The 27,497-nt window shown below is 41.6% G+C and overlaps 4 protein-coding genes across 5 annotated transcripts; 2 read left to right on the top strand and 2 right to left on the bottom strand.

Moving 5' to 3' along the window:
* Window positions 1–278: 278 nt before the first annotated feature.
* On the top strand, window positions 279–5,892 carry mecr (mitochondrial trans-2-enoyl-CoA reductase). The gene is made up of 10 exons (XM_057045150.1): window positions 279–568; window positions 3,003–3,100; window positions 3,201–3,332; window positions 3,432–3,575; window positions 3,823–3,925; window positions 4,007–4,109; window positions 4,191–4,264; window positions 4,347–4,407; window positions 4,483–4,555; window positions 4,621–5,892. Exons 1-10 carry the CDS (start codon window positions 384–386, stop codon window positions 4,782–4,784), a joined length of 1,137 nt encoding a protein of 378 aa, XP_056901130.1. The 5' UTR covers window positions 279–383; the 3' UTR covers window positions 4,785–5,892.
* Window positions 5,621–8,295, bottom strand: smpdl3b (sphingomyelin phosphodiesterase acid like 3B). The gene is made up of 8 exons (XM_057045149.1): window positions 8,081–8,295; window positions 7,785–7,998; window positions 7,552–7,649; window positions 7,301–7,444; window positions 7,050–7,219; window positions 6,737–6,917; window positions 6,479–6,612; window positions 5,621–6,380 (listed from the first exon to the last, which is right to left on the bottom strand). The coding sequence occupies exons 1-8, from the start codon at window positions 8,139–8,141 to the stop codon at window positions 6,021–6,023; spliced, it is 1,362 nt and encodes a 453-aa protein (XP_056901129.1). The 5' UTR covers window positions 8,142–8,295; the 3' UTR covers window positions 5,621–6,020.
* A 116-nt stretch (window positions 8,296–8,411) lies between these two features.
* On the top strand, window positions 8,412–11,413 carry rpa2 (replication protein A2). Its single transcript, XM_057045151.1, has 9 exons — window positions 8,412–8,572; window positions 8,776–8,867; window positions 9,034–9,135; window positions 9,248–9,361; window positions 9,784–9,858; window positions 10,034–10,150; window positions 10,396–10,524; window positions 10,838–10,932; window positions 11,112–11,413. The coding sequence occupies exons 1-9, from the start codon at window positions 8,545–8,547 to the stop codon at window positions 11,197–11,199; spliced, it is 840 nt and encodes a 279-aa protein (XP_056901131.1). The 5' UTR covers window positions 8,412–8,544; the 3' UTR covers window positions 11,200–11,413.
* A 153-nt stretch (window positions 11,414–11,566) lies between these two features.
* themis2 (thymocyte selection associated family member 2) lies at window positions 11,567–15,535 on the bottom strand. 2 transcript variants are annotated; one of them, XM_057045147.1, is made up of 6 exons: window positions 15,380–15,535; window positions 14,938–15,078; window positions 14,446–14,865; window positions 12,691–13,859; window positions 12,305–12,422; window positions 11,567–12,182 (listed from the first exon to the last, which is right to left on the bottom strand). In XM_057045147.1, exons 1-6 carry the CDS (start codon window positions 15,480–15,482, stop codon window positions 12,106–12,108), a joined length of 2,028 nt encoding a protein of 675 aa, XP_056901127.1. In that variant the 5' UTR covers window positions 15,483–15,535; the 3' UTR covers window positions 11,567–12,105. The 2 variants fall into 2 exon arrangements, with proteins under 2 accessions (XP_056901127.1, XP_056901128.1); XM_057045148.1 differs by having other exon boundaries at window positions 12,305–12,404.
* Window positions 15,536–27,497: the final 11,962 nt, after the last annotated feature.

Below are 27,497 nucleotides of genomic sequence, written 5' to 3'. Positions count from 1 at the left end.
AGCAGAATACACAGGTGAGCTATTGGCCATTTATATGGTATCAGTCTGGATACAAGACATTAGACAAAGTAAAGTACTCATAGCATCAGATTCCAGTAATGCATTGATTGGCATCGGGCATAAACAATCAGAGGCCAGACAAGATATAATATGGGAGGGCGATTTTTCAGATTTTCAAAGGGGTTTAGTAGGATTTAGACAATGCGGTATGCTGCTCAACAGACGGTAGGTGGCGGTAATGCATCTACCGCCGACCGCCATTAAAAAAAATAAAACAGAAGAAAAAAAAACAGCAATATGGCTGCGCTGTAGGCTGAACGTAATCAAAGATCACATACACTTGTTGTACATAGGATTTTCCGTTAATTGTTAAATATATTGCAATGTGGCTGCCTTGTTATAAATCGGGTTTACATTATATCCAGTCCATGTGTAGACGTAGATCCGCAGGTGCATTTTTTGAAAGTCGTTCTCATGTTTCTCTCTTTAGTCTTTCAGCTGCACTTGGGGCACGGACATGCCAGGCTCTTCGGTACAGAAAACACGGAGAACCCCCTGAAGTAGTGAAGTAAGAGACGCTAAATCAACTACCGTAGTTTTCATTTTTAATCCCAAATAACTGGCCGTGCTAAAAACGCTTAGGCTATTTTGACTAGATTTTAAAATCGCTGTCTGGTTCTTTCACGATTCCTTTTCAAAACAAAATCAGAAAATTACTTTGTTTATTTTTGTTTTGGAAATAAAAATTGGGGAATAAAAATGATAAAGTAACATCACCTAGCGTAAACTATCTAAGACAGTCGCTTTACCATAGACCTGTATATGCAGGGTGTATAGTTAGCAAGGAGAGTCGCTTAAACTACTCCCAATTCTTTTGCAACATGATTTTGAAGCCTATAATTATTTTAAGATAGAGGCTTCGTCTTATTTTTAGATTTTTAAACAAACCCTTATAAGGCCTTCCATCTTATAAGGGTGTGGTCAACAGTTTATATTCAAATGTTTAGTATTTTTTTGGTGTGATGTTTACCAAAGTAATGAGTAGCATGATTAATTAATCGGGTTTATATTTACATTTTTGAAAATGTGAGTTAATTTTAATACATGATCCTCAACCTCACCCCGTCTTATTTGGACTGGGTCACGGGGTCCAGCAGCTTAAGAATTGATGTCCATACTTTCCTCCAACTCACCCGGGAGTATTCTAAGAGGCTCCGGGGCCAGCTGAGAGACCTAGTCTCTCCAGCATCTCAGGGGCCTCCTCCTGGGATATTCCTGGAACCTCCCTAGGGAGGCGTCCATCCAAAACAGATGCCCGAGCCACCTTTGCTGAGTCCTCTCAACACGGAGGAGCAGCAGCTTCAATCTGAGCTCCTCCCCGGTCATTACCCAAAGTTCATGACCATAGGTGAGAGTAGGAGCGTAGACTGACCAATAAATCGAGAGCTTTGCCTTGCAACTAAGCTCTCTGTTTACTATAACGGTCCAGTACACTGGCTGCATAACTGTAGAGGCTGTATTGATCCGCCTGCTAATCTCACGTTCCATCTTTCCACCAACACACCTTTCCCCCCTCCTTGAACCACCACTTTACTATGGTGGAGAGTTTTGCGCCCCCAGATGATCCTGGGAGCCAAAGTGTCCGGAGCTAATATGCCCCCAATAGGCCAACAGGACATGGCCAGGCTCAACCCAAAATGGCGAGATGGGTAGGCTCTCCACCCGCAGGAAGATCCATTAGGGGCCGGTGCAACGTGGTTTGGGTGGCAGTGATGACTGGGGGCCTCGACGAACCATTTCTCATATCAAAACTCTGATCCTCAACCAATTGACTTTCATAGGATCCCAGTGAAACATGAAATGACATCTTTAGGAGTGACATAACAAAAATTTTAAACCCAGGGAAGAAATTGTTTATGATGTCTATCATAAAGAAGGACCCCACCCACCCCCAGCATAGACTGATCACACGTCTGCCATCAGGCCGAAGGCACAGAAGTGTGAATTGCACAGACTTGGAGGCTGAAGAACTCCCTCTATCCAACTGCCATCAGACTCATGAACAGTTGACAGGATTTACAACCATGGAGCACCTCACAAAATAGATTTGCACACAATCCTCTGTTGCACTTTTTTTTTTCGCATTATTTTTTGTACTATTTTTATACTACTTTTTTAATATTTGTTCTGGCATTCCTCGTGGGCAGCAATGTAAGAATTTCACTGTACAAGGAAACTGTTTCTTCTGTACATACGACAATAAACACTTTGAATTTTAGAAACGCTAAAGAATGCACTATAAAACCTTATATGAAAACGATATCTGTTCGGAGAATTGAAATGCTCATATATATCTATGTGCTATAATTTGTGTTAAATTTTCAGTTGAAGTTTAGAATATAATTGGATTATGCAATTAATGATACCGAATGCATGACCTCACTGTGTCCCCTGTGGTACATCCCTACACAATAAATAAATCCTGCATTCTTATTATAAATTATGATCACTTCCAAAACAGAAAAGCATCTTTTGTTTTCTCTGAAATTCTGCTTTGTTCCTTTTTTTTCCGATTTTGTTTGAAAGGAAATAATTACATAATAAATTGCTACTTATTAATCATCCCGTGACCAGAGGGGCAAACTGAGCATAAAGGTTTCACAGTTTTCAATCCTTAAATGTTTTTTTTTGTTCCTCTCTAGTTAAAACTACTTTCTCTAGTATTCACACAAATGTGTTGGCTTCCTTTAACGGGAAGAACCATTTTATTCTAGTCATGGCCATCCATGGCAGCCTCCCAAGCTGGTGTAATTATGTTCAGGGAATATAAGGTATAATGTTAGATGACAAATAATTATTTCATTTGAATGTTTTACTAATAGCAACTAAATAAAACTACTTTTGTTGAGACTAGCTGAAATGTGTGTTTTTACTGTCACTAGAACCTGTGGAGCGATGGGATCAATAATATGTTAATTTACAGAATTATTTTTGTTTGACAGGCTAGAGCAAGTAGATTTACCAACTGTAGGTGAACACGATGTCCTGGTTAAAATACTGGCAGCTCCAATCAACCCATCTGACATCAACATGATTCAGGGTATTTAGGTTTTTTCTTGTATGTTTGCTTGTTTTGCTTCCTTTCAATTTATTTAATTAAGATTTCAATAGGAGATTTTTAATGGGCCGTGTGTTTACAGGTACTTACGCAATCCTGCCTGATCTTCCAGCTGTGGGGGGCAATGAGGGAGTAGGCCAGATTATGGAAATTGGCAGCAAGGTGAAATCACTCAAACTGGGAGACTGGATCCTTCCAAAAGATGCTGGTCTTGGTAAAATTCAGTTTGACCAACGTTCATGAGTCAATTGGGCCATGGTTGTATTCCCAAATGGGACTTTGAGAAGATACTGTGCTTGTTTAACATATACAGGCACATGGAGGACAGAGGCTGTGGTAGCTGAAGATGCTGTTATCTCTTTGGCCAAAGACATACCTTTGTTGTGTGCGGCGACACTTGGTGTGAATCCCTGCACTGCCTGGAGGATGCTATCGGACTTTGAAGAGCTCAAACCAGGTGAGTTTCAAAATAATCTGCCTCCAAAGGTCAGGATTGATCATGTGAATGAAATTGAGCTTACACTGGAGAAGTCCTACACAATTTATGTGGACCAACAACAAGGAAGCTACAGGTGGATAGATGATGGGAACAACATGCAGAGATTTTGAGGATGGAGTCTGTCTTACTTTAAGAAATAGTCCAAAAAACTAGAATAGTCTTGTTGGCTTAATGTGATAGTCTCCTTACTCTGTTTCCTGTGCAGGGGATTCTGTGATCCAGAATGCAGCCAACAGTGGAGTAGGCCAAGCTGTAATACAGATTGCTGCTTCAAGAGGAATAAAGACAATCAATGTCATCAGAGACAGGTGAAAACACCAATACTATTTGAAGCCTAGCTTGTTTGAATTTATGACTGCAATTTGATGGCCTTGTTTTCTATACTGAAGACCAGAGTTCACACAGCTCAGTGACAGATTAAAGGCCATTGGAGCAACTCACGTGATCAGAGAAGAGGAGCTAAGGAGGCCCGAGATGAAGGAACTGTTTAAGGTCTGTTTGTCTGAATGCAGTCTGCAGACATGTGAGTGTGATTGGGCTGAGGTTACTACATTTTCTTTTATGTTTTAAAAGACCTGCCAAAAACCTAAACTGGCCCTGAATGGAGTTGGAGGCAAAAGTGCTACAGAGCTGTTACGTCATCTGCAGTGAGAATCATCTTTTGGTATCACAAAGTATCTGACAGTGAGAAGACTGATTACAAAATGGTTTATGTTCTATTTATTTCAGTTATGGAGGATCTATGGTGACATATGGTGGGATGGCCAAGCAGCCCGTTATAGTTCCTGTGGTGAGATGAATGATCTCACAAGTATAGAGTTTACAAATGCATGGTTCGTCTAAGTAGTAACATTGTTCTCTGCAGAGCGCACTTATTTTCAAAGATGTGAAAGTTAAGGGATTTTGGATCACACAATGGAAGAAAAATCATTCAAATGGTGAGTCATAAAGACTTCAGACTTCTCCAACGTATTGACATTTTCCATCGACAAATTTTCCGTAGATGTAAGAGCATTTAGAACCATGCTGGATGAGCTGTGTGGTCTGATCCGAAAAGGGAAGTTGACAGCTCCAGTTTGTGCAGAGTTGGGCCTCCAAGACTACAGAAAGGCTTTGAATGCAGCGCTACAGCCTTTCACTTCAGCTAAACAAGTCCTGATCATGTGAGAACTTACCAGCATCACTGTGATGTCACAGTAAAAGTCAGTCAAACTACAATCACACAAGACGCCATAGAGACGTTCGAGGAACGAGTGGCTGGTCTAAACCAAGGGAAACAAGCTTCCGCTTGAGAGGCCATTTTCCACCTGGTCGTAGTGCTTGACATGTCTCTGTTTACTATAGAATAACATTGTTTTTGGATGGTAAAAACTGCAGGGGGTGAAAACATCCTTTTGAAAAAGTGCAGATGACATGTCCGCTGTGTCGTCCTCTCTATTATTACGTCTGTAAACCACAGGGAGGTGTACTGCAAAATATTTTATCATTGTGAAGCTATGTTTAATTCCTCAAGCTCTGTCAATGTGCATTCAATAGAACATTTAATGTATGATTTGATTGTTCATCCACACAAAACGACCCAAAATTTCAACCCTGTAATAGATTGCTGAAAAAGAATATTATGCAAGAGATACTACTGGAAATAAAGAACTGATATTTGTTGATGTAAAAACTAGATGCAACCGCATCAAACACTATCCTGCTCTCCCAACATTCATTAATTAATTGCTTAATTATTTAATGAATTAATGAATGACAATTTCAGATAAAGATTGAAAAGTGCTTATTGCTATTCATTCTTAATTACCTGATGTGTTTTGAAAGATAATGTAGCAAATGCAGTTTTAGCACTACATACTGTAACTAATAACATGATTACCCATCCAGACTGAAATTGTTGATGGAGTGTTCCCTGATCAAGTTAAAAAAAAAAAAAATCCTCCCCCCTCTGATGTCATTACACTCACATTTAATCAATATACGTATATTGATACTGGACAATATAGGGTGTAGTTATCTTTTAATTGGCCTCGATGACCCATTGATTAGCCTGCACTGATGGACCATTTACTTTGGTTAATTTTCAATGTCAAAATTACATTCAAGTGTTGATTAACCATTTGGTTAGTTCATAAAGAGCTTTAAATAAATAGCATTGGAATAGAATGTATGATAATTAGCTGAATGCAATGTTCTTTACAAACTTCTACCTTTAATCTTTAGTGACTGGAAATGACACGTTTAAACTATATCAATAAACTATATCAATGAGCAATGAGACTGTACTGATTATTGGTGTGGTCAAAGGTTATTGTTCCCACAGTATAAAGTGCAGAACTCTAAAACAACTCTATGAGTTGCCTGTAAATAATCATACTGGTCATAAATTTTGCATTTAAGTGATCAGTTCCAGAATGCAAAGGTTATGGCAAAAGAAACAACTTGAAGCAGGCCAGCATAAATAGCAGTTGCTCCTTCTTTTTCCAAACAATGTTCATACCTATCAAAGTCAATCTCTCTGGCTGCACACACATGGTCAACACGGCAGTAGCCATCACACTCCTTCAGGTCATAGCTGACCGAGTTGAAGTCGTAGTACTTTTGTAGGTAGCATGGCTCACTTGCAATGCGCTCCAGAACCTGATGCATGGAGGTCGGAGAGGCGTCAGGTACTCTGAAACTTTCTGTAAGGCGATACTCTTTTTCCCAACGACTGCCAGCTGCATTAGCATAGGTCAGGTTCAAGTAATAAGTCACCACATCCTGCAGTTTAAAAGAATAAAACGATACAAGTACGTATGTGTTCACTGAGGTTATATATGCTGTATACAAACAGTTTATAAATGTTAGACTTGACTCACTTTAACCAGAAGGGTTTGAGTATCATATTCAAAGATGCGGATGCCAGGATTGTTGGCGCCATCCACGACTCCGGGAAGCGTTGTTTTCCATGGTGTCACCCCAGGGCTGAGAAACATTGTGCTTATGGGTAATCCTGTCAAACAAATTAACTTTCATCAAAATGGAATTCCAACATCTGAGGATTTAATCAGTTACTCTGCATTAAGGAATCATGAAAAAGGGCATTTAAGAGTTGTTATCTTGCAAAGAGACTTTACCCTCTGAATTGTAGAACATTCGGAAGCTATCAGTGTGATGATGACCAAAGAACTGTCCAATAATGACAGATTGATGCTTTTGAATTAAATCCAAGTACAACTTGTTGAACTTAGGTGTGTACCATGGCTTGCCCCTTTTCTTCTCAAAGAAGCCTGGAGGGACGTGTCCGATAATGTAGACCTGGTAGAGAAGAGACAAAAGAATATTGTAATTTTACAGATGTAATTTATGAGACATGCACCATTTATTTTCTTGCTCTCTAGGCTAATTTAAGCATTAGATGGTTCAACAACATAAAGAAAGTAATTTTGCCTTTTCATTGCTATTGGCAGCCTCTGTGAGAACGTGATCTGACCAGGCGAACTGCCCTGCAGGGTCTTCTGTGTTCAGAATCAGCTTGTTCTGGTCATAATAGAGGTTAGTATTGAGGACCAACATCCTAAAACCTGTCCGATTCAACAGATTTTCTGTGTAATATCCACCTGAGCAATGAAAACAACAGACACAATTAGATACAGTATGCTTTCAGTAACTGTTGTTCTGCCAGAAGAGATTTTCTCCACCTTTCTTAAATGATCGTTGTGAGTCTGAATTCATCCAGTCCTGCCACATTTTTGCTATTTGGTCATAAATGTAGTTTGGTTCTGGAGGTAGCTGGCTTTTGGGGTGGTAGTCATGGTTGCCCAATGCAGAATAAACTTTTGTGTCTAAAGAAAACACAATTTCAATATTTATGCCCCATGAATTAATATTTTAGCCCATTAGACATTCATTACTAGTTTTTTGAAGAAAAAAAATCTATACCGGTACTTACATGGAAACACTTGACGGATAATGTGTGTAAGATTGCTAATAATGGATAGCACTGCTTCTTCTCCTAGATCCTCATTGGGCACGTGTGGGGTATCATCACTGAGAAGTAACAAACAAACAAAACAACATCATGATTTTGGCCAGGGGGCTCCACAATTATAGACCTCAGAACTGAAGCATTTGCATGCTGCTTAAGTTACATTAAGGTGAAAAACGCAACAGTCAGAGGCATACCCTGTCCATATGATGAAATCCGGATCAGGTAAAATATCCTTCATGGCATATACAGAGGAATTAATAAGGCTCCACGGTGAATCGCAGACATAGTCTCCAAACTCCCCAGCATTAACTGCAGGTTGTTTACCACTTGATGCACACACCAGCTCAGGATTATCATTGAGTTTGTATGTTGGGTCCCAGTGCAGATCTGTTATGTGCCAGAAGGTTCCTGATAAAATATGCCATATACATGGTTAAAATTACCCAACAAATAACAGCATAAAATACAATCTGACTCATTGGATAGTTACCAGACAGTAAGAAAACCTCTTTGAAACACAGACCAAACAGAAACAGTTTCACACTAAACATCCTGAACAATCGGGAAGTGCCAATGAAGTAACGCTCCAAGAGTTAGGTCTTCAAAGGGTGAAACAAGATAAGATAACGGTGACGTGTCATATTTTCTATTGGAACACGGGATCATTAAGAATGCTACCATGACAAAGGGCTATAACACACACACACACACACACACACACACACACACACACACACACACACACACACACACACACACACACACACAAATGCCTGACAGGCAAAACGAGGAGCGAAATATCCCCATTGCTGCCGTCAGCCTTGGCGGCACTTCTATTCCACGCATGCGCTCTAGACCAATATTATGCGCGGGACGACACAAGTGTCTCGTCGTTTGTGTGTTGTTATCTATTCTTTGTGACCCTCACTGTCTCAATTTGGGCACATTTAGTTAATGCAGTTTGGCAACATGTGGAATCAGGGTGAGTGTAATTTTGAATAACCCGACGTAGAATGTTGTTTATGGTACTTGCTAAAGTTAGCTAAAGTTTTTCCCTTTTCTGCTAGTGTGCATCTATTGGTAACGACAGCTTGAATAAAACTAGTTGACTGACTCGGAGAAATGACAAACATAGCGGACATTGTCTGAGGACATTGTCGTTCTCTGCTTTTTTGTTTGTGACAGGTTACAATGAATCTAATATGGCCGGTGGTTACACACAATCTCCGGGAGGCTTCGCATCACCTGCGTTATCCCAGGGAGGAGAGAAGAAAGGGGTATCCTACCGCACTTTTCATCATAATTAATCAAATAACCGTGGATTACAGCCTTATATCTACCACATTCCTGCCACATTTTAGCATGACCTCGTGTAGAGCCTAATGACCGCATTTTTAGAGGCAGTGCGTTAATGTGCGTTTATGTTTCTGGTTGGTTTTGCAGAGATCCCGTGCTACACAGATAATCCCCTGCACCGTGTCGCAGCTCATGTCAGCCTCCCAGGCCGACGAAGCCTTTAAAGTAGGAGATGTAGAAGTTGTCCAGGTAATATAAAGCAATGAAGTCATAGTAAAAATGAACCATGCAAATGAAACTTACTATTTTACTGGCAAAATTTTACAAGTGTATTTGTTAAAAATTGATTGTTCACTCATAGATTACGCTTGTGGGTGTCATTAGAAGCACAGACAAATCTATGACCAACATCCAGTACAAGGTAGATGACATGACAGCTGCTCCCATGGATGTGAAGCAATGGGTGGACACAGAGGTCAGTGAGGAACTTTACAAATGCTATTTTTACTACTTTTATTGCAGCGCTGCTCATAACTTCCTTACAGTTGATCTATAGCCATCCAGAACAGAGGCATTTGTATACTTGTGCATTTCATAAATGTGCCTAAGATTACATTGGCAGTTTGTGTCTAAGACACTTGTTCTTGAATTATATGAATAGATTGTGTATAATTGTGTTATTAGAATAACACAATAATACACAGATTAAAAAGACATACAGAGACAAGCAGAGTCATCTAAACCTTCCATTTTCACTCATTTTCACATAGGATTTTATGAACTTTACACTCAGGTCCTGATTAACTGATTTAAAGGAGTTGGAAGAATGCCAAAGACCAATACAATATAATATCTTAGACTGTTTAACCCATTAAATCATGTTTTTTCTCTCTATAGGACCCTAATGTGGATAGCACTGTCCTACCTCCTGACACATATGTGAAAGTTTCTGGCAATCTTCGTTCATTTCAAGTGAGGGTTCTCTCTTAAATCTTGTCCAGTATTACCAGAAATATTTGATCTTTCCATTCGCTAGCATAAGAGGAATATGCTTCTTTATTTAAAGATGCTTTTCTTTGCAATATGAAGAAGTGTCTGTACTTTCTCTCTTCTCTTTTTTGACTGATTTCTGTTTTTGCTGTGCTAGAACCATAGATCTGTTGTGGCATTCAGTGTCAGACCCCTAGAGGACATGAATGAAATCACCTCACACATGCTGGAAGTTGTCCAGGCACACATGATCCTCGGGACACCTAAGAGCATGGCAAGAAATAATGAGTATAATTATACAAAAATGTGACGTTAAGAGGTTTTTTGGGGGGGCCAGTTAGATTAATTAAATATTAGCTGGTTTTGGGGAAATTAATATGGTGTTACAGTTACTGTGTAGCTGAGAACATGTCTGCTTTCTTATTGAATATGTTACTACAAAATAAAAATTAATATGGCCTTCATTGCAAATTAATTTACTGCATTTACTTGAAAATTGTGTTAATTGGGTCATTTCAGGGTAGCGGTGGAGGACGAGTGAACAGTAACTCCACTCAGATGCCGCGAACAAACACAGAAACCCTAGGAGGGAGCTACACAGGAGTGGACATGATGGCCAACAATGGATTAAGTGCAAACCAGAATCAGGTTATTGTCCATGATCGTTTTTGATTATCCATAAGAGCAGTAGGTCCAAGGCCATCAGCCAGCTAAATAAATTTAGCTGAGTATAGTTTTCACCTTTTTTGAACTAGGTATAGTTTTAGGATTTGATCTGAAGCTTTCAATAGACAATTGTGATGATGTTATGTCTCAGAACTTTGAGCCAGACAATCAAATTGCATTGCATCTTATTTTGCGTCTGAAATGTATTTTCTGAGATAAATAAGGAATTGATTTACATTTGCTTTTTGAGTTTGGCCCCACGTGTCATGTATTTATTTGCTTGTTAATTTTTCAGGTGCTGAGTTTGATACGAAGCTGCCCATACCCCCAGGGGATCAGCATTCAGGAACTGAAACAGAGACTCAGTGGAATAGGCCTGTCAGTCATAAAGTAAGAGCCAAAGAGGCTTGGTCTCACTTAACTGGACTTCTTAAAATGTTGAAGATAACAAATGTTCATAACCTATCATAATTTAATTTTGTATTATTTCCTCTTTAAAAAATGTTTGCTTAATTTTGTAAAAATTCAAAAAGTGTTCTAAACTAGTGTTCATCTTTGTTGTCTAACAGACAAGTGGTGGAATTCCTAAGCAATGAAGGACACATCTTTTCTACAATCGATGAAGACCACTACAAATCCACAGACAATGATGAATAAAACCAGTTCCTTCTCAGTAGTGAACACAAATCATCTTTATAGTTCCATGTTCTTTCGGATGCTTCTGAGATTCCTTCATTTCTTAATTTTGCTCCTGATATAAACTTGTTTTCAACCACCTGTATTGGCTTTTCTCTGCTGTCAGAGCATTTATATTTTTAATCCATGACACTTTTCTCTACAGCATCTAGCAAAATTAAAAGATTCAAAAGGACCTTATGTTTCTTGCCTTTAAGTTCACCTCAGTAGAAGCACATTTATTTTCTATTTATTTTTACTCCACTACTTTAGATGAACTGAATTCTGCAATTATCCTTGGTTTGACGTCTGCTTGGTGATGTTGAATTAATACCGGTACTTCAAAAAGTGCACTTGCATTACTGCTTGTAGTTATGCATGTTTAATTAATTTGGTTTTAGGTCTTATTTCCAGCATGGCACATTGAAGTCATATATTACATGCTAAAATACTGTATAAAATATAAAAATTTATAAAATATTAATGTTCTTACCGATTCATTTAAGTTGATTTTAATAGTAAAATCTTTGGTTATAAAGGACATTTAAACTGCATATAAGCTTAGAAGAGTAAAGCAAAACAAAATGTAACTTGTATGGTGGTAACAAGATTAAAAAAACTACAAAAATAATCTGAATCACTGATATATATTTTTTAAATTTCTAAATATGCAAAAAGTAAAGAATTGTCATTGTTACACATTCAAAGAGTTCCAAAGCTGCAACTAGTATAGAACTAATGTTTGAATGAAAGATTTGGAAGATACTTCATATTCAACTCATCTGTATTTATATAGCATCTGTTATAAAAGCTATGTGGATTATGAAAAGGAAATTGTCAAAATAAATGCATATTGAAAAAATATTTCTTATAACCAGCATTTCTTTTTCAGTATTTTTCTTTTTCCTCCACAATTTCGTATTCATGGTCGCTATCAGCGGATTCTTCGGGGACTTGTGGTGGCACTGGGGAGAGATGATATTCTTCCAGTTACTACTACATTTTTTTGCCCACTTTTTAAAAGTGGTACATACCGGTATCATCAGTGGTACTCTCATGGTCAAAACTTGCCAGAAACAGGTCTTACCATTTTTCTTCATGTCATTCATTCTTAGAAGCATGTCTGCCTGAGCCTGGCAGATTGTCATTTCCACTGCAGGCTGCTTTCGAAGCGTTACAGGTTGAGCCTGTTCATCAGAGATAATCTGCATGATTATAAAAGAGGAACCAGTAGGTCTATAACCAGTAAGTATATATATATATATATATATATATATATATAGATATATACACACACACATATGCAGTATATTTTATATACAGGTATATGAGAGTCAGTATATCCTGCAAAATAATCATTTCTCATATATATATATGAGAGTCAGTATATATATATATACACACACACACAGTATATGTGATACATATCATATATGTATTATATACAAACTACTGAAGAAAATCCATACTCACGTCAGGTAGCATAGCTTGGGGCCTTTTTTTGACATTTAAAGTCAAATTGGCTAACGATTCTGTTGGACTGCCCCTTTGCGATTGATGTTCGCGCGGTTTCTGTTTGCATGTATCATTGTAAGACTTTGGTGGTCGAGGTGGAGGTGGAGCATCTGTGTTGTCCCTTTTGCAAAATTCATAAAAGAATGTATTTGTCACCTCTGTCACACTTTCCACATGACACGTAGGTGGTTGATTGTCATGCCATGGAAGGGGTTCTGTGGTGAAAGACACATGCATCGAAATCCACTGAGCTGGGATCTCAAAGCAGTACTCTGGACTGTGCGGGAAGCTTGCCAGGATGGTTGGTTCGAACAGAGTACTCTCGATTCTGAGGCATGGGAGCCCAGCCAGAGGGTCATTCTGCAGTTTAGGATCACGGCTTACCACTTTAATGTCCAGGGGTAAACTAAACTTCTTTCCCAAATCTTTAAGGCTGTACTTTCTGTTTTCAGTCAGCACCTCCACAAAGTGATTCTGCATATACAGGGGAAGAATAACTTCTTGTTTCCCATCCTCCAAGCATTCCTCGTCATCATTATCATCATCCAGGTAACCTGGTTCCGGGAGACGCTGACACAGCAAAGCCTCAACAGATTCAGACTTCCCAGCGTGGCCTGGATGAGGCAACTTCATCCATTTACAGCAGACAACCTCCAGATGTTCACCCACACTGAGGACAGGCAGACCTTCTCCCTCCACCTCCTTGCTGTTTTTTGTCACACTGACTCTCAGACCAGGTGCCTGCAGTGATGCAACATAGAGCTCGTACACTGAATTAAATTCTCTTGGCTGCCTCCGAAATCGTCCGCCATATATGTCAGAAACCAAGAAGTACTTCTGTGTTTTTTGATTTTTCATACTGGATAATATAACCATACCCGTGGTTCCTGCTTTGTGGAAAACCAGGTGTTGGTGCAGGCTAAGTTGTGGCATCCAGTTGCACTTCAGCAGAGAAAAACTTTTAGGCGGTTCCAGTATGTTTACTACCACAGGGAAAGATTCTTTTGGTTCAGACAAGACCTCTGTCAGACTGAGTGGCTTTTCGAAAGTCACATCCTTACAATCCTCTGTGACATCGACCACATCAACCTCAAGGCTGGAGGGAAACTTCAGGATTTCCTTTCTTACTGTAAGAAATCAATTAAAAAAACATTAGTGAAGTAACTCAGTATAAAATGCTAATTGTATATGAAAAAAGAGCACAAAATATAATTCTTGAAATTGAATACCATTTAGTTTAAGTGGTAACTTTACCATTGCAATTTCCCCGCTAAATCTGATCTTTTCAAAAAGTAATTTGTAAGCCTCAAATTCCTCAAGGACCTCTAGGGTGTTTCTTGAGTTCAGGTTAAATCATATAATAATGTACCCTGAACACCCTGAATAATACAGCCTCACTTCATGGGATGTACTTTAATTTTTGTGATCATAAAAATAGTTAGGTGCTGATTTGTTTGTTATGGGGAAACCATTTATTCCAAAAAAAGAGAAGCTGTCAAGTGCATTGCTGGGTAAATTTGCTTACCAAGGCACTGCGGTATTTATGGGTGTGGAAGCTATTTCTAGGTAGTCATGGAGTTTCCAAAGATTAGAACTGTGTACCAGTTCTTGGAAAATGACATAAACTAGTTTTATAAAATACAGATCCGCTATGATATTTTCTCCCCTTCCTTTTCTCTACATGAATTCACAGCAGCAGTATGTTCCTCTTACAGTTCATGATAGCGCGGACCTGGTACACTGGTGTGAGAACTAGTGGTCGATCGCACTTGTTGCCGATGAAGCGAAACCTTCGACTATTCAGCAATGGTGATGATAAAATCTGCTGGAGGGTGAAGCACTCCTCCTGCTCACACTCCGCAAATTGCCCACGGACAGAAAGAGGGATGGCAACTTCAGCTGCCTCATGGTGACCCTGGACCTTACAGCGCAGTTTATCTTCTTTGCCCTCTTTCCGCTCAATAGAGAGCACTGTCAAAACTGTTCCAGCCCCCACTGTGAGATTTTCGAATGCTATCTTGGAGCAGCTGGTGAAGGTGAAGGAGGAGCTGGATTCCAGCGTGACAGGCATAAGAGTCACCATCTCTTCTACTGAACTGTATGGTATCATCTCTGGAACCATCTTAAACAAGCCTAAGAAAACAGCAGTGGTCAGTTTGGGAAAAACAATTGATTTGCAGTTTTGGGGAGAATCTTCAAACGGACCTGTGTAGTTAATAGGGAGCTCAAATTTCTCATTCATGCTGATGTCCTCGCAGCAAACGGACACAAGCTCAGTGTCAATTACTTTTATTAAATCTCCAGTAGAAAAGGACACTTCATAACCAGAAACGTCATATACAGACCCTGTTAAAAAAGAAATGGAGTATAAAAAGAGCAAGCAGACACTTTCAACTTGCAGCAATAAGTCTATTCATCTGTTCTTATGTAACTCCACAATCTTACATAGTGTATGGTTTTAATTTACATTATGTATATTATTTTATATACATTATGATCAATTTTTCTACAACTTTTACTCTAACTCTATATGTTAGTGACCTTTAAATTGTGGTGTAGAAGCAAAGAAATGCACATACAAAATAGAAACAATCTAAAGTGAGATTTCTTACAATTCACCCACAAGTAAAATCCTAGAATTGATTACCTTGGAAATAAACTCCAGAATAAACTTGAAGAATTCTTGGCAAACATTTTTTGTCCAAGGAGGCGATGAGATCCTGCAGCGGCAAAACGACCGACACTGCCATCACTGCTGTATCACAATGCACTATGACTCAAAATGAAGGCCGGCTGATTAGAAAGGGGGGTGGGGGTGGGGGTGGGGGTGGGGGGAGAAAAGGGTTGTTCTAGCAAAGAAAAACCACAAAAGTGAATAAGGAAGTGAAAAAAGCTGCTCGCTAAATGTATGCTTTCTCAGAAGCCCTTCACAAGGCTCGCCATCACATGACTTCCATGTAATGGCGAGTTGGCAGCATATTACACTGATCCTGCAACAAAAATGAAGTGAGAAAATACGAAAACCTTTTCATTACAATATACCTGCTCAGTAAGATATCCTTCAGACATTTTATTGAGAAAAATTGTATATTATATATAATAATTAATATAGAAAGCGTTAAACTAATGATTAATTACTAACTAAACTACTATAATTATGAAGTTTGGAATAAAATGTAATATCTAATAACATAGTACATAGTCTAATAGCTACAATATCTGAGTAGTCCAAATTAGATTCATATTACTCAAAGTAAAGAGATGAAATGGTGCAAGGTGTAGTTTTAGGATTAAAAAGTAAGACCTGCTTGGTGGACTGTCTGACTGCATTCATAAAAATTATACTCGTATTCTGGTAGTTAAATCATAGCACCTGAACTGTTTGAGTTCCATGGAGATGTTTCACTTCTCATCCAAGAGGGTTCATCAGCTCTAACTGACATTGTGGGCCATGGTGTGCCTCTTCTCAGGGTACCATCCTCAGTCAAATAGCCAGACTGAGAGGGCCAATTAGTCTTTCGAGGGTGCCCTGCATTGTGCCTCAACTCATATTCCTACCTACAAATCCTACCTGGAGCCCTTCCTGCCATGGTTGGATTAAACCCACAATTCCCTTGTTTCAGGCTCTACCAGGATATCCCCTTTCATGGCCTCCCTGGGGTATCAACCCCCATTATTCCAGATGCAGGATGAGGAGGTGATGATACCATTAGTTCAAGTCAACCTACAATGCTGCCAAACCGTTTGGGGTCAGGTATGGGCTGCCCTTCTCAGTTTCTCCCACCAATCAGAAGCAGGCCAACTGCCGAAGATCTCCTTCAACCAGACCAGAAGGTCTTGCTGTCCTTTCTCTCCAGGTGGAATCATCCAAACTCCAGGTGGAATTGCGCCATGGTTTATTGGACATTTTTGAGGTGGATTGGACTGTGAACCCACCTGCCATGCACCTCAGGTTGCCTTCTTACCTCAAGATTTGCCCGACTGTTATGGTCCTGTGTTGTTTGGTTTGTGCTGTTATGTTTCTCCACTAGGGGGTGTGGTTGACCCATCTCTCGCTCTGGCTGCCTCCACACTAGGCTAAGATCGATTTGTCCTTTCTGGTGGTCACCATGTCTTCCTTCGCTGACGAGCACCAGACTGCGTTTTGACTTTACACTTTGTTCATGAGCAGCATGTGCACTTTTCTTCACCTTTGTAAATATCCTGTAAAAAAAACTTTTAGCTCACTGAAAGCTGCCTTCCCTGTCTGCCTTCTTGGGTCCTGCCTTGAATTTTGGCTGTAAGTTCTAACAGTCTGTTAGCATTCAACAGACAGCATAAGGAATCATCCCAAATCTGGAGAGGTACAGTTGGCCCATTGAGCATTCAGGTACCTCGGAGACCGGAGGCATTGCAGCCGCGACTTATGTTCCAGTCAACTGTTGGTTTTTTTGTTTTGATTTATCACTAGGTTTTTGCTTGGTGCATCTTCGTTTATATTTTGACTCATCGGCTTCTGTAATCCTGACTCCTTTTTGATTTTGAATAAATGCTGGGTGGCCTTTTGAAAAGAACAAGCTTCTGGTTTTCTGTTTCACAGTTTTTAGACAGGGGCCTTCTGGACAGAAAGGCCTTTCTGCCTCCTCTTTCCACATTGAGGCACTGAAGAGAAGGCTGGAAAAATCCTATGAACATCATGCAAATACAAATAAAGACAAATAAATAAATGTGAGAGATAGATAATAAGTAAGAATAGACAAATTGTTTCACATGCACTTTTGTATGTAATATACATGTTCAAGAAGGAAGAAGTAAATATTTATAGGGTCCTACCCCTTAATGGTTGACTCACGTCACGTATAAAAAAAAACCTGATGGAGAACCAGAGATGAGGGATCCCTCTCTGAGACAAACAGACATGCAATAGATGTCACATTTACAGAGAACTTTATTAGAATTAGCAAAATGTCAACATGTGTTGTAATCACATTGATTGGCAATGACATCTACAGTGAAAAAATAAACTGTAAAAGCAGAAGCACCAATAGCAGCAACAACAACAGCAGTAATAGCATGGCAAATGAATGGTAAATTATAAATATTAAGATTGTTTCTCTGTATATCTAGTGAAGATAGAATCTTTATACTTGTGTTTGAAGTTATACATGTTCAGGCATTGTTTAAGCTATGTAGTGAGACTGTTTCAGATTTTCACTCCAGCAAACTGAAATAGAGAACTGTTTCTTAGTTTTTTGAGTTTTAAAGGTCATTTCTTGCTTTGTACATAAATATTGTTGTTTGAGGTTTTACAAGTTCATGAAGTTTAAGTAGTTTTGGTTTCATAAAGAATAGATTTGTGTGTTCTCGAATGACAGTGTTGTGAATTGTTCTGATAGTGGCAGCTCATTCTGTTGGCTGGGAAGCAGAGGGTTTTTGGTTCAAGCGCCAAAACATGGAAGGTGTTCTGGTAGTAGGAGAAGGTGCCAGAACAATTTTAGAGCATTGCCAAGGTACCCTTGAGCAAAGTACTGAACCCACAATTGCTCATATGTGTGATGAACCGGTGACTTATCCAGGGGTGGACCCTACCTTTGCCCATTGTGTACCCTCGCCGTGACCCTGAAAGGGATAAAGTAGTTAAGGAGATGAGACGAGATAAAATGAGGCTTATTTCATTAGAATGAAGAACATTTGTAAAGAACTGATGTATGTGTTACCCCACACCGCTATGCAATAGAAGGTTAATAATAAAGTAGTTAAGGAGATGAGACGAGATAAAATGAGGCTTATTTCATTAGAATGAAGAACATTTGTAAAGAACTGATGTATGTGTTACCCCACACCGCTATGCAATAGAAGATTAATAATAATGAACAGTCAAGGGTGTGGAGTGATCTATAGTTTAGAAAGTGTTCTGCTTTGGATATGACAAAACTACTTTTGGATAGTTTAGCATGAATATGATTTCCAGCATTTTTTTTCAATTGGATATCAGTACAAGATTGCATTTAATTAATTTCTGGTGTGATTTTCTTCAAAAGTTGTTTTAAATTCTCACCACACCCTAGGATATTTGTGTCATCTGCAAATAGGAATTAGAAAAGTGTGATGCCTTGTCAACTGGACTCATTATTTTGGGGAAAAAAGAGGCCAGTTGGCACAGAAATCTTACCTTGGATAACTATGACCTGGATGGAAAAGAATCTACACAGATATCTTGCCTGTATCATTGATGTATAGGAATAGTTTTGGACTAGGCACTAATTGTTGGGATCCAGGGTTCCGGGTCGTGTATTGTTGTGGTCCTGCTTGTTTCTTCCTGCAGGGGGCGTGAAGAAGCTGATATTTGCTACAGCAGGCGCTGCAGGCGGGCCCACCTGTTCAGCAATCTACGTCAGGCCACCTATTTAAGGTCGGGGCGCCTGTCTACCAGCGTCGGCGAGTTATCGTATCTGGATGGTAAATCTGACTCCTGTTTCATCATTGTTTTTTTGTTTGTTTTTTTAAACTCGATTAAACGCTTCTCCCTGCTCGTTCGAGGTCTCCACGCTGCCCTGCTGGACTGACGAACGCGCAGGACCTGACTCCCGTGTTGGCTCCGCGCTGGAGCTCTCTGTGCGCCCCGGAAGACTGGACGAGTGCTTCCCTGCGGTCCAGGTCGACTGCCAAATTGATCTTTTAATAAAGACTCGCTTTTTGGATATTGTCCCACTGCGTTCTTGCCTGCTTTGAGGTCCTGGAAAAAACCGAAAGGTCACAGTAATCCTTGAAATAGGTCTGTAATCTTTGAAGTTTAGTGTTTATCTGCAATTTTGTATAATGGAATGACTGCTATTTTCTTGCCGGTAAAAAAGATTGAAAATGTAATTTAAGCATTTTGGATATCTCACTTTTTAACTCTGGACAATTAATAATTTCTTTCTCCTTAACTATTTAATATAAATTGAATTAGGATTTATTTCTGAGTTTTAGTTACGTTGGGTGCTGTTGCTGGAGCTGAGATTCTTAGCTAGGATTAGTTCAACATTCACAAAAATAGAATTAAATTTATTCACTCCTCCATGTTATTGGTCTCCATATTAACTGCAAAATCTTTTGGGTGGTTGACTTGGTTTTTGATGATCTTAGTGATTTTCTCTCCATAAATAAATTGCAATTCACTGTTTATAATCATACTTTGGTTTTCTAGAGAATTTTAAGTGGACAGTTTTTGTCATGACTTTTTAAAAATTTGCAAGAATTTGTTGTATGCCTTATCATTATCGTCTTTATCCGCATATAATGATGCCCAATTCTATACAAACAAGTCCTTTTTAAGAACACCTAAAACCTGCCGCTACCGTGGCTGGTCCTCCCTCAAATCCTCTAGAAAACGCAGAGGAGACAGAAGAACTGGCCAAGAAATGGAACAACATTGTCATTCCATATGTTGCAGGGCTTTCTGAGAAGCTCAGGAGGATTTTCAGCAAACATGACATCCCTGTGCATCTCAAGCCCTCCAACACCCTGAGGCAGAAGCTTGTCCAGCTCTCTCTTCACCACTACGGACCGGTGCAGAGTCCGCATTACTGCGGATGCCGCACCGATCCGCCTGTTGATCTCCTGCTCCATTCTTCCCTCACTCGTGAACAAGATTCCGAGGTACTTGAACTCCTCCACTTGGGGCAGGATCTCCTCCTTGACCCGGAGAAGGCACTCCATCTTTTTCCGGTTGAGAACCATGGCCTCGGATTTGGAGGTGCTGATTTTCATCCCAGCACGCTTCACATGCGGCGGCGAACCGATCCAGTGATAGTTGGAGGTCACAGGCTGATGACGCCAACAGGACCACATTATCTGCAAAAAGCAGAGACCCGATCCTGAGGTCACCAAACTGGACCCCCTCAACACCATGACTGCACCTAGAAATTCTGTCCATAAAAATTATGAACAGAATCGGTGACAAAGGGCAGCCCTGGCGGAGACCAACCCTCACTGGAAACAAGTTCGACTTACTGCCAGAACTGCGGACCAAACTCTGACACCGATCGTACAGGGAGCGGACGGCCCATATCAGCGGGCCCAACACCCCATACTCTCGGAGAACCCCCCACAGGACCCCCCGAGGGACACGGTCGAATGCTTTCTCAAAGTCCACAAAACACATGTGGACTGGTTGGGCAAACTCCCATGCACCCTCGAAGACCCTGCTGAGGGTGTAGAGCTGGTCCACTGTTCCACGCCCAGGACGAAAACCACATTGCTCCTCCTGAATCCGAGGTTCAACTATCTGGCGGACCCTCCTCTCCAGTACCCCTGAATAGACCTTACCAGGGAGGCTGAGGAGTGTGATCCCCCTATAGTTGGAACACACCCTCCGGTCCCCCTTCTTAAAAAGAGGGACTACAACCCCGGTCTGCCAATCCAGGGGCACCGCCCCCGATGTCCACGCAATGTTGCACAGTCGAGTCAGCCACGACAGCCCTACAACATCCAGAGCCTTAAGGAACTCTGGGCGGATCTCATCCACCCCTTGCCACCGAGGAGTTTTTTGACTACCTCGGCAACTTCAGCCCCGGAGATATGAGAGCCTATCCCCAGGTCCCCAGGCCCTGCTTCCTCATTGGAAGGCGTGTTTGTGGGACTGAGGAGGTCCTCGAAGTATTCCATCCACCGATCCACAACATCCCGAGTTGAGGTCAGCAGCACACCATCACCACTATACACAGCGTTGACAGTGCACTGCTTCCCCTTCCTCAGATGCCGGATGGTGGACAAGAACCTTTTTGAGGCCGTCCGAAAGTTGTTCTCCATGGCCTCACCGAACTCTTCCCATGCCCGGGTCTTTGCCTCGGCAACCGCCGTAGCTGCACTCCGCTTGGCCTGCCGGTACCTATCTGCTGCCTCAGGAGTCCCACAGGCCAGTAAGGCCCGATAGGACTCCTTCTTCAGCCTGACGGCATCCCTCACCACTGGTGTCCACCAGCGGGTTCGGACATTGCCGCCACGACAGGCACCAACCACCTTGCGGCCACAGCACCGGTCAGCCGCCTCAACAATGGAGGCATGGAACATGGTCCACTCAGACATGGTCCCCCGCCTCCCCCAGGACATGGTCAAAGCTCTCCCAGAGGTGTGAGTTGAAGCTCCTTCTGACAGGTGACTCTGCCAGGCGTTCCCAGCAGACCCTCACAATACGTTTGGGTCTGCCGGGTCTGTCCGGCACCCCCCCCCACCAATGTTCCCTCTAAACTGCGAGCTTGCGCAATCGCGCACTGCTTGCACATACTCAGCGCACAAGAAAAACTATGCAGCGCACAAAATAAAATTAAACAGAAACGTATCAATTAATATCTAATTTTAGAACCGATATGATCCAGTAATATTGTTTTCTGTACCATTTCGCAACGTAACTCAATGAGCGACAGGTGTCCAGCCAATAATCCGATACAGTTCACTTACGCTACGCAGCCAATCAGCATTGACAGTGTTTGCGTAGGTGCCCTGCCTTTACTCGCCGTGCACGTTAGCTAGCTAACAACAGTGCAGCGGAGTTAAGAGACGCAAATGCTAATCCCTTATCATGGCGAAACGAACGGGCAGAGACACATCCACTCATCAAGCCAAAGTAAAAAAGAAATGCGGTTCTTTTAAGGTTGAATGGCAAATAGAAGAACAAGCGGTGAAAAGCGGTGAGACTCTTCATATGGTTAAAGCAGGACTCTCACATATAGCATAGTACACAACAAGATTTTTGTCTTTTTCATTTTATGTGCTGCTGTCATTTGATTCTTTTAATAAGCCATGTAGCTTGCTATGATCCAAGGTTTTGAACAAGCGTGATACTGGTGTGTGGCCACAGCGTACCCATCTGCTCAGGGAACTTGTATGTCTGCTCAGACACATGAATAATTAGAGGGAACATTGCCCCCCCACCATCGGAGCCAACTCACCACCAGGTGGTGATCAGTTGACAGCTCCACCCCTCTCTTCACCCGAGTGTCCAGAACCTGCGGCCGCAAATCCGATGACACGACCACCAAGTCGATCATCGATCTGCGGCCTAAGGCGTCCTGGTGCCAAGTGCACATGTGGACGCCTTTATGCCTGAACAAGGTGTTTGTTATGGACATTCTAAGACAAGCACAGAAGTCCAATAACAAAACACCATTCGGGTTCAGATCAGGGGGGCCGTTCTTCCCAATCACACCTCTCCAGGTCACACTGTCATTGCCAACGTGAGCATTGAAGTCACCCAGGGGGATGAGGGAGCCCCAAGAAGGAGAACCCTCCAGCACTCCCTCTAAGGACTACAAAAAGGGTGGATACGCTGAACTGCTGCTTGGGCCATAGGCACAAACAACAGTCAGGATCCGTCCCCCCACCCGAAGGCAAAGGGAGGCTACCTTCTCATCCACCGGGGTAAACTCCAATATACAGGCACTGAGCTTGGGAGCAACCAGAATTGCCACTCCTGCCTGTCGCCTCTCACCATCGGCAACTCCAGAGTGGTAGAGAGTCCAACCCCCCCGAGAAGACTGGTTCCAGAGCCCTTGCCGTGCGTCGAGGTGAGGCTGACTATATCTAGTCGGAACTTCTCAACCTCGCGCACCAGCTCAGGCTCCTTTCTCACCAGAGAGGTGACATTCCATGTCCCTAGAGCCAGTTTATGCAGCCGGGGGTCAGACCGCCAAGGTCCCTGCCTTTGGCCGCCAACACACAATGCACCCTACCCCCTTGGCCCCTCCTGCAGGTGGTGAGCCCATGGGAAAGGGGTCCCATGTTGCCTTTTCAGGCTGTGCCCGGCCGGACTCCATGGGCAGAGGTCCGGCCACCAGGCGCTCGCCAACGTGCCCCACCCCCAGGCCTGGCTCCAGGAGGGGGCCCCGGTGACCTGCATCCGGGCAAGGGAAACCAATGTTGTTTTCCATCATTAGGGGGTCTTGGGCTACGCTTTGTCTGATCCCTCACCTGGACCTGTTTGCCATGGGTGGCCCTACCAGGGGCATAAAACCCCAGACAACGGAGCTCCTAGGATCATTGGGACACGCAAACCGCTCCACCACAATAAGGTGGTGGCCCAGGAGGGGTACTAAGTAACCCAAAGTGATGAAATATTTCCCCTCCCAATACCAGACAGTTATCTGGAACTACAGCAGTAGTTGAGGCAGTTCGCTTAGGTGGTTCAACCAAAGCTTTCTCCCCCTACCACCCCCTCACTGAGCTGGTCGCCAGCTCCCCAGTCACTACCTTTTGTAAGACTGCTGCTATTTTCCTTAACACCTCTGCAGCTTCGGGCATAATGAGGAACCTAGCCCACCAATTTTGCTATGATAACCTCTTCACAGTCCTCAGCCCTGCCTGCCTGCATGTCAAAGAATTGACTTCAAAATCTCAGTACTTTTCTATAAAGCACTGAATTGTACAATTCAGTCCCAGAGTCACAAACAGGGTCAAGCAACTTTTACTGACTTGTGGAACAAACTCCTTGAGGACTGCTCTAACGCTAGATTCTTTTAAATCAGCCCTTTTTTTCTTGTTATTTTATTTGCTTTATTCCAATGTATCTCTATTGTTATGTTCCATTGCATTTTCTTGACTGCTTTATCAGTCAATAGTGCTCGAGCCTGTCCTAGTTACATAGCTCATCGCAGGGGCCTATGTGAGTATTTGGGGGTTCGGTTCATTACCTGTGCTCTGGGAATAGGGGGACATGTTTTGTCCATACCAGGGCTTGAACCAAGAAACCTCTGCTTCTCAGTCCAGTTCCTCTTGAGACTGAGCTACAAGCTTGCCTTGCCTTGTAGAGTAGAATATTAAATGCATACTAAAATCTAAAGCTGTGGCAATGACAGCGGTCACACCAGCAGCTTCCAAGGGCTCTCCATAGATGACGGATCTAGCACAATCCTTTACTGCACTTCAGTAGGCTTCCTTAGTGAGGAAGACCTTCGGAGGCACATCACTGCCATTATGACTCATTCTTCATTGACCTAAGGTGTCTTTCTGCAGGGAGGCAACAGTTAGCTTGGACAATGTACATGTTCCCTAGCAAGGAAGGCAAATACAGGCTGATAAGTTTAGTTTTTGTTTGGATCCCAAAATGCAGACCGGAAGTAGGGATAAGTCTTAAGTTGGCAGGGCAGGGAGGGTGTGCCCAGGATATGTGCAAACTGAAAGGAGACTAGTTGGGGGGGGAGGAACCGATTAATAGACCGTAATGATGTTCTAGTGCTTAGGATTAATGATTTTTCCACGGCTGACAGAATGCTCTGACCCTGGTGAACAGGAGATACCAGCCTAAGGAGGCTTCTTGATTTTTCATCTGCTAAAGGTTTAGCTTTCATTGAAGCATGCCAGAAAATACAGCAATCAGTGAAACAAAAACCTGCCCACAAACAGAAAACAACCCGACCAAAACAGTTACTTTATGTATCTTGAATCTTATCCTTCCTCCCAAGGAGGGGCTCTGCTGATTTTTTCTTTGACATGACTTTTAAAATCATAAACTGCATTGTGGTACCACAATTTACAACAAGGCATAGATGATGACCCCCTCATTAACCACAGGTGTTTTAATCTTGACAGTCTTCTATATCATTTTGGCCACTCCATTCTGGAGCAGAACACTGGCTTTTTCATGCCAACAGTAATCATAGGCATTCTCATCAGTTCTTGAAGAGAATTGTCTTTATTTTGTTTGTGTTTGTTTCTGTTTTCTGTTATAAGCACTTTAGAAGTTAGGAATAGTAGAAGGTTTAGTAAGTGGAATAAAGATAAGCAGTCAGTTGACCCTTCCTTGACATGAATACTGCTTAGACAGTTGGAGACAGTCAGACGGAAAGTGGTAGACCCCCATCGTAAAACGTGACAGAATAGTTTACTGGTCTGGATAAGTTCCTCGGCAGGAATGACCTCTGACCTGGCTATCTGGGAAGAAAATGGAGAAGAAGGACCGTACCAACACCAAAGGAGGCTGGAAGAAGAGGATGAGGTCACCCAAGAAGAAGGACTGGATTGGACTGAATTAGCATCAATAATTTACATTTGTGTTTCTATAAAAGATTGGGTCAAGGTTGTCAGACTTCATTCCCTTTGAGTTTGTTATTGTAGGGTTATGAACTGGCCCAGAGCTCTGTAATATTTGTATCTTGAATTGGTTCTATTGCTAAATACATTTTGAAATTGGCATTTTTCTTTTTGAAGTCTTCATTCAAAGAACACGCGGATTAGCAGTGACACACAAGAGGTGTTGCAATCCAACACTTGGAGATTGATTCTAAGTCCAAGGCAGGCAGGGTCAAAACCAGTAAATCCAAATGAAGAAAGTGCTGGAGAGTCATGGATTGAACAATAACAATCTGGCAAAGCAGGAATGCAATGCCATGTCTTATATACTGTACAGCCTAGGAAGGAGCAACAGGTGAAAATGGCAAAGACAAATCAGATGGGTGTGGAAGAGGGGGCATGGCATAGTGAGTGGAATTTTCCACCTCGGCATGAGAGCAGAAGAGCAGGCAGTAACAATGATTTTCCTTTCAAGCTTCTCATTTTCTGTATTGAGCGGTTGATAAGGTGACGTTTCCCTTCAAAACATTTAAGGTGATCTCGCATATAGCCTTGATAAGATTGGGGAGCCCCCAAGAAAAGTTAATTTATTTCATATAATCTATCTCACCAGCATTTTATAAACCTGGATGAATGTCTGAGGCGGCTCCTCTTCAGACTGGTTAGAGCCTTGACGATGCTTAAAATCTAATTTCCTGTCCAGAACTCTGACTATCATGAAATTACTCTTCAGAAATATTCTTTTTTTTTTTTAGGAATAAAACACCAAACACAAAAAAAGGTTTCTTCCTGTTAAAGGGATTATTAAGGCCTATTCAGATTATTATGGCTTAACTGGCTTGCAAAGGTATGAGGTCTCATGTAATTCTCTTGTCTTTTAATGAAACAAATTGCATACTTATATTTTGCATTGGTTGGCAGCAATGTTCCCTCTAATTATTCATGTGTCTGAGCAGACACACAAGTTCCCTGAGCACACTGAGGACCACTGTGAGCAACATCAGATGGTACGCTGTGGCCACACACCAGTGTCACGCTTGTTCAAAACCTTGGATCATAGCAAGTTACATGGCTTATTAAAAGAATCAAATGACAGCAGCACATAAAATGAAAAAGACAAAAATCTTGTTGTTCATGTGTCTCTGCTCGTTCGTTTCGCCATGATAAGGGATTAGCATTTGCGTCTCTTAACTCCGCTGCACTGTTGTTAGCTAGCTAACGTGCACGGCGAGTAAAGGCAGGGCACATACGCAAACACTGTCAATGCTGATTGGCTGCGTAGCGTAAGTGAACTGTATCGGATTATTGGCTGGACACCTGTCGCTCATTGAGTTACGTTGCGAAATGGTACAGAAAACAATATTACTGGATCATATCGGTTCTAAAATTAGATATTAATTGATACGTTTCTGTTGAATTTTATTTTGTGCGCTGCGTAGTTTTTCTTGTGCGCTGAGTACGTGCAAGCAGTGCGCGATTGCGCAAGCGCGCAGTTTAGATGGAACATTGGTTGGCAGTATATATTTCATGGTCAAACAATGACCCTTGTCTAGGTCTCTCAACGTGTGACCATAATTGACTGCTGTAGCAAAACCACCTCCAGCACTCCACTTTCTTGTTCAATTTCCTTGTTCAAGTAGGAAAAAAGAACAACACAGTTTGGTTCGCCAAATTGTGTTGCATGATATGAATAAAATAACGCAATTTGAATTCTAATTCCTACACGGATCGGACTCACT

The sequence above is a fragment of the Takifugu flavidus genome, chromosome 10 (assembly GCF_003711565.1).
Source record: "Takifugu flavidus isolate HTHZ2018 chromosome 10, ASM371156v2, whole genome shotgun sequence".
NCBI classification, from domain to species: domain Eukaryota; kingdom Metazoa; phylum Chordata; class Actinopteri; order Tetraodontiformes; family Tetraodontidae; genus Takifugu; species Takifugu flavidus.
The sequence above is the reverse complement of the archived record's forward strand: the minus strand, read 5'-3'. Positions and strand labels throughout refer to the sequence as shown.

What these genes read in the sequence shown, in the direction of transcription:
- smpdl3b (XM_057045149.1), bottom strand. Translation starts at nt 8,141, where the DNA reads ATGTTTAGTGTGAAACTGTTTCTGTTTGGTCTGTGTTTCAAAGAGGTT. An exon ending in TATCCGTCAAGTGTTTCCAT is followed by an intron (nt 7,445 to 7,551) that starts GTAAGTACCGGT and finishes TGTTTTCTTTAG; the next exon opens with ACACAAAAGTTTATTCTGCA. An exon ending in CTCAAACCCTTCTGGTTAAA is followed by an intron (nt 6,381 to 6,478) that starts GTGAGTCAAGTC and finishes TTTAAACTGCAG; the next exon opens with GATGTGGTGACTTATTACTT.
- mecr (XM_057045150.1), top strand. Translation starts at nt 384, where the DNA reads ATGTGGCTGCCTTGTTATAAATCGGGTTTACATTATATCCAGTCCATG. An exon ending in AGATGAAGGAACTGTTTAAG is followed by an intron (nt 4,110 to 4,190) that starts GTCTGTTTGTCT and finishes ATGTTTTAAAAG; the next exon opens with ACCTGCCAAAAACCTAAACT. An exon ending in GAAGAAAAATCATTCAAATG is followed by an intron (nt 4,556 to 4,620) that starts GTGAGTCATAAA and finishes AATTTTCCGTAG; the next exon opens with ATGTAAGAGCATTTAGAACC.
- rpa2 (XM_057045151.1), top strand. Translation starts at nt 8,545, where the DNA reads ATGCAGTTTGGCAACATGTGGAATCAGG. An exon ending in GCAATCTTCGTTCATTTCAA is followed by an intron (nt 9,859 to 10,033) that starts GTGAGGGTTCTC and finishes TTGCTGTGCTAG; the next exon opens with AACCATAGATCTGTTGTGGC. An exon ending in TAAGTGCAAACCAGAATCAG is followed by an intron (nt 10,525 to 10,837) that starts GTTATTGTCCAT and finishes TTAATTTTTCAG; the next exon opens with GTGCTGAGTTTGATACGAAG.
- themis2 (XM_057045147.1), bottom strand. Translation starts at nt 15,482, where the DNA reads ATGGCAGTGTCGGTCGTTTTGCCGCTGCAGGATCTCATCGCCTCCTTG. An exon ending in GGTCCGCGCTATCATGAACT is followed by an intron (nt 13,860 to 14,445) that starts GTAAGAGGAACA and finishes GATTTCTTACAG; the next exon opens with TAAGAAAGGAAATCCTGAAG. An exon ending in CCCAAGCTATGCTACCTGAC is followed by an intron (nt 12,423 to 12,690) that starts GTGAGTATGGAT and finishes ATAATCATGCAG; the next exon opens with ATTATCTCTGATGAACAGGC.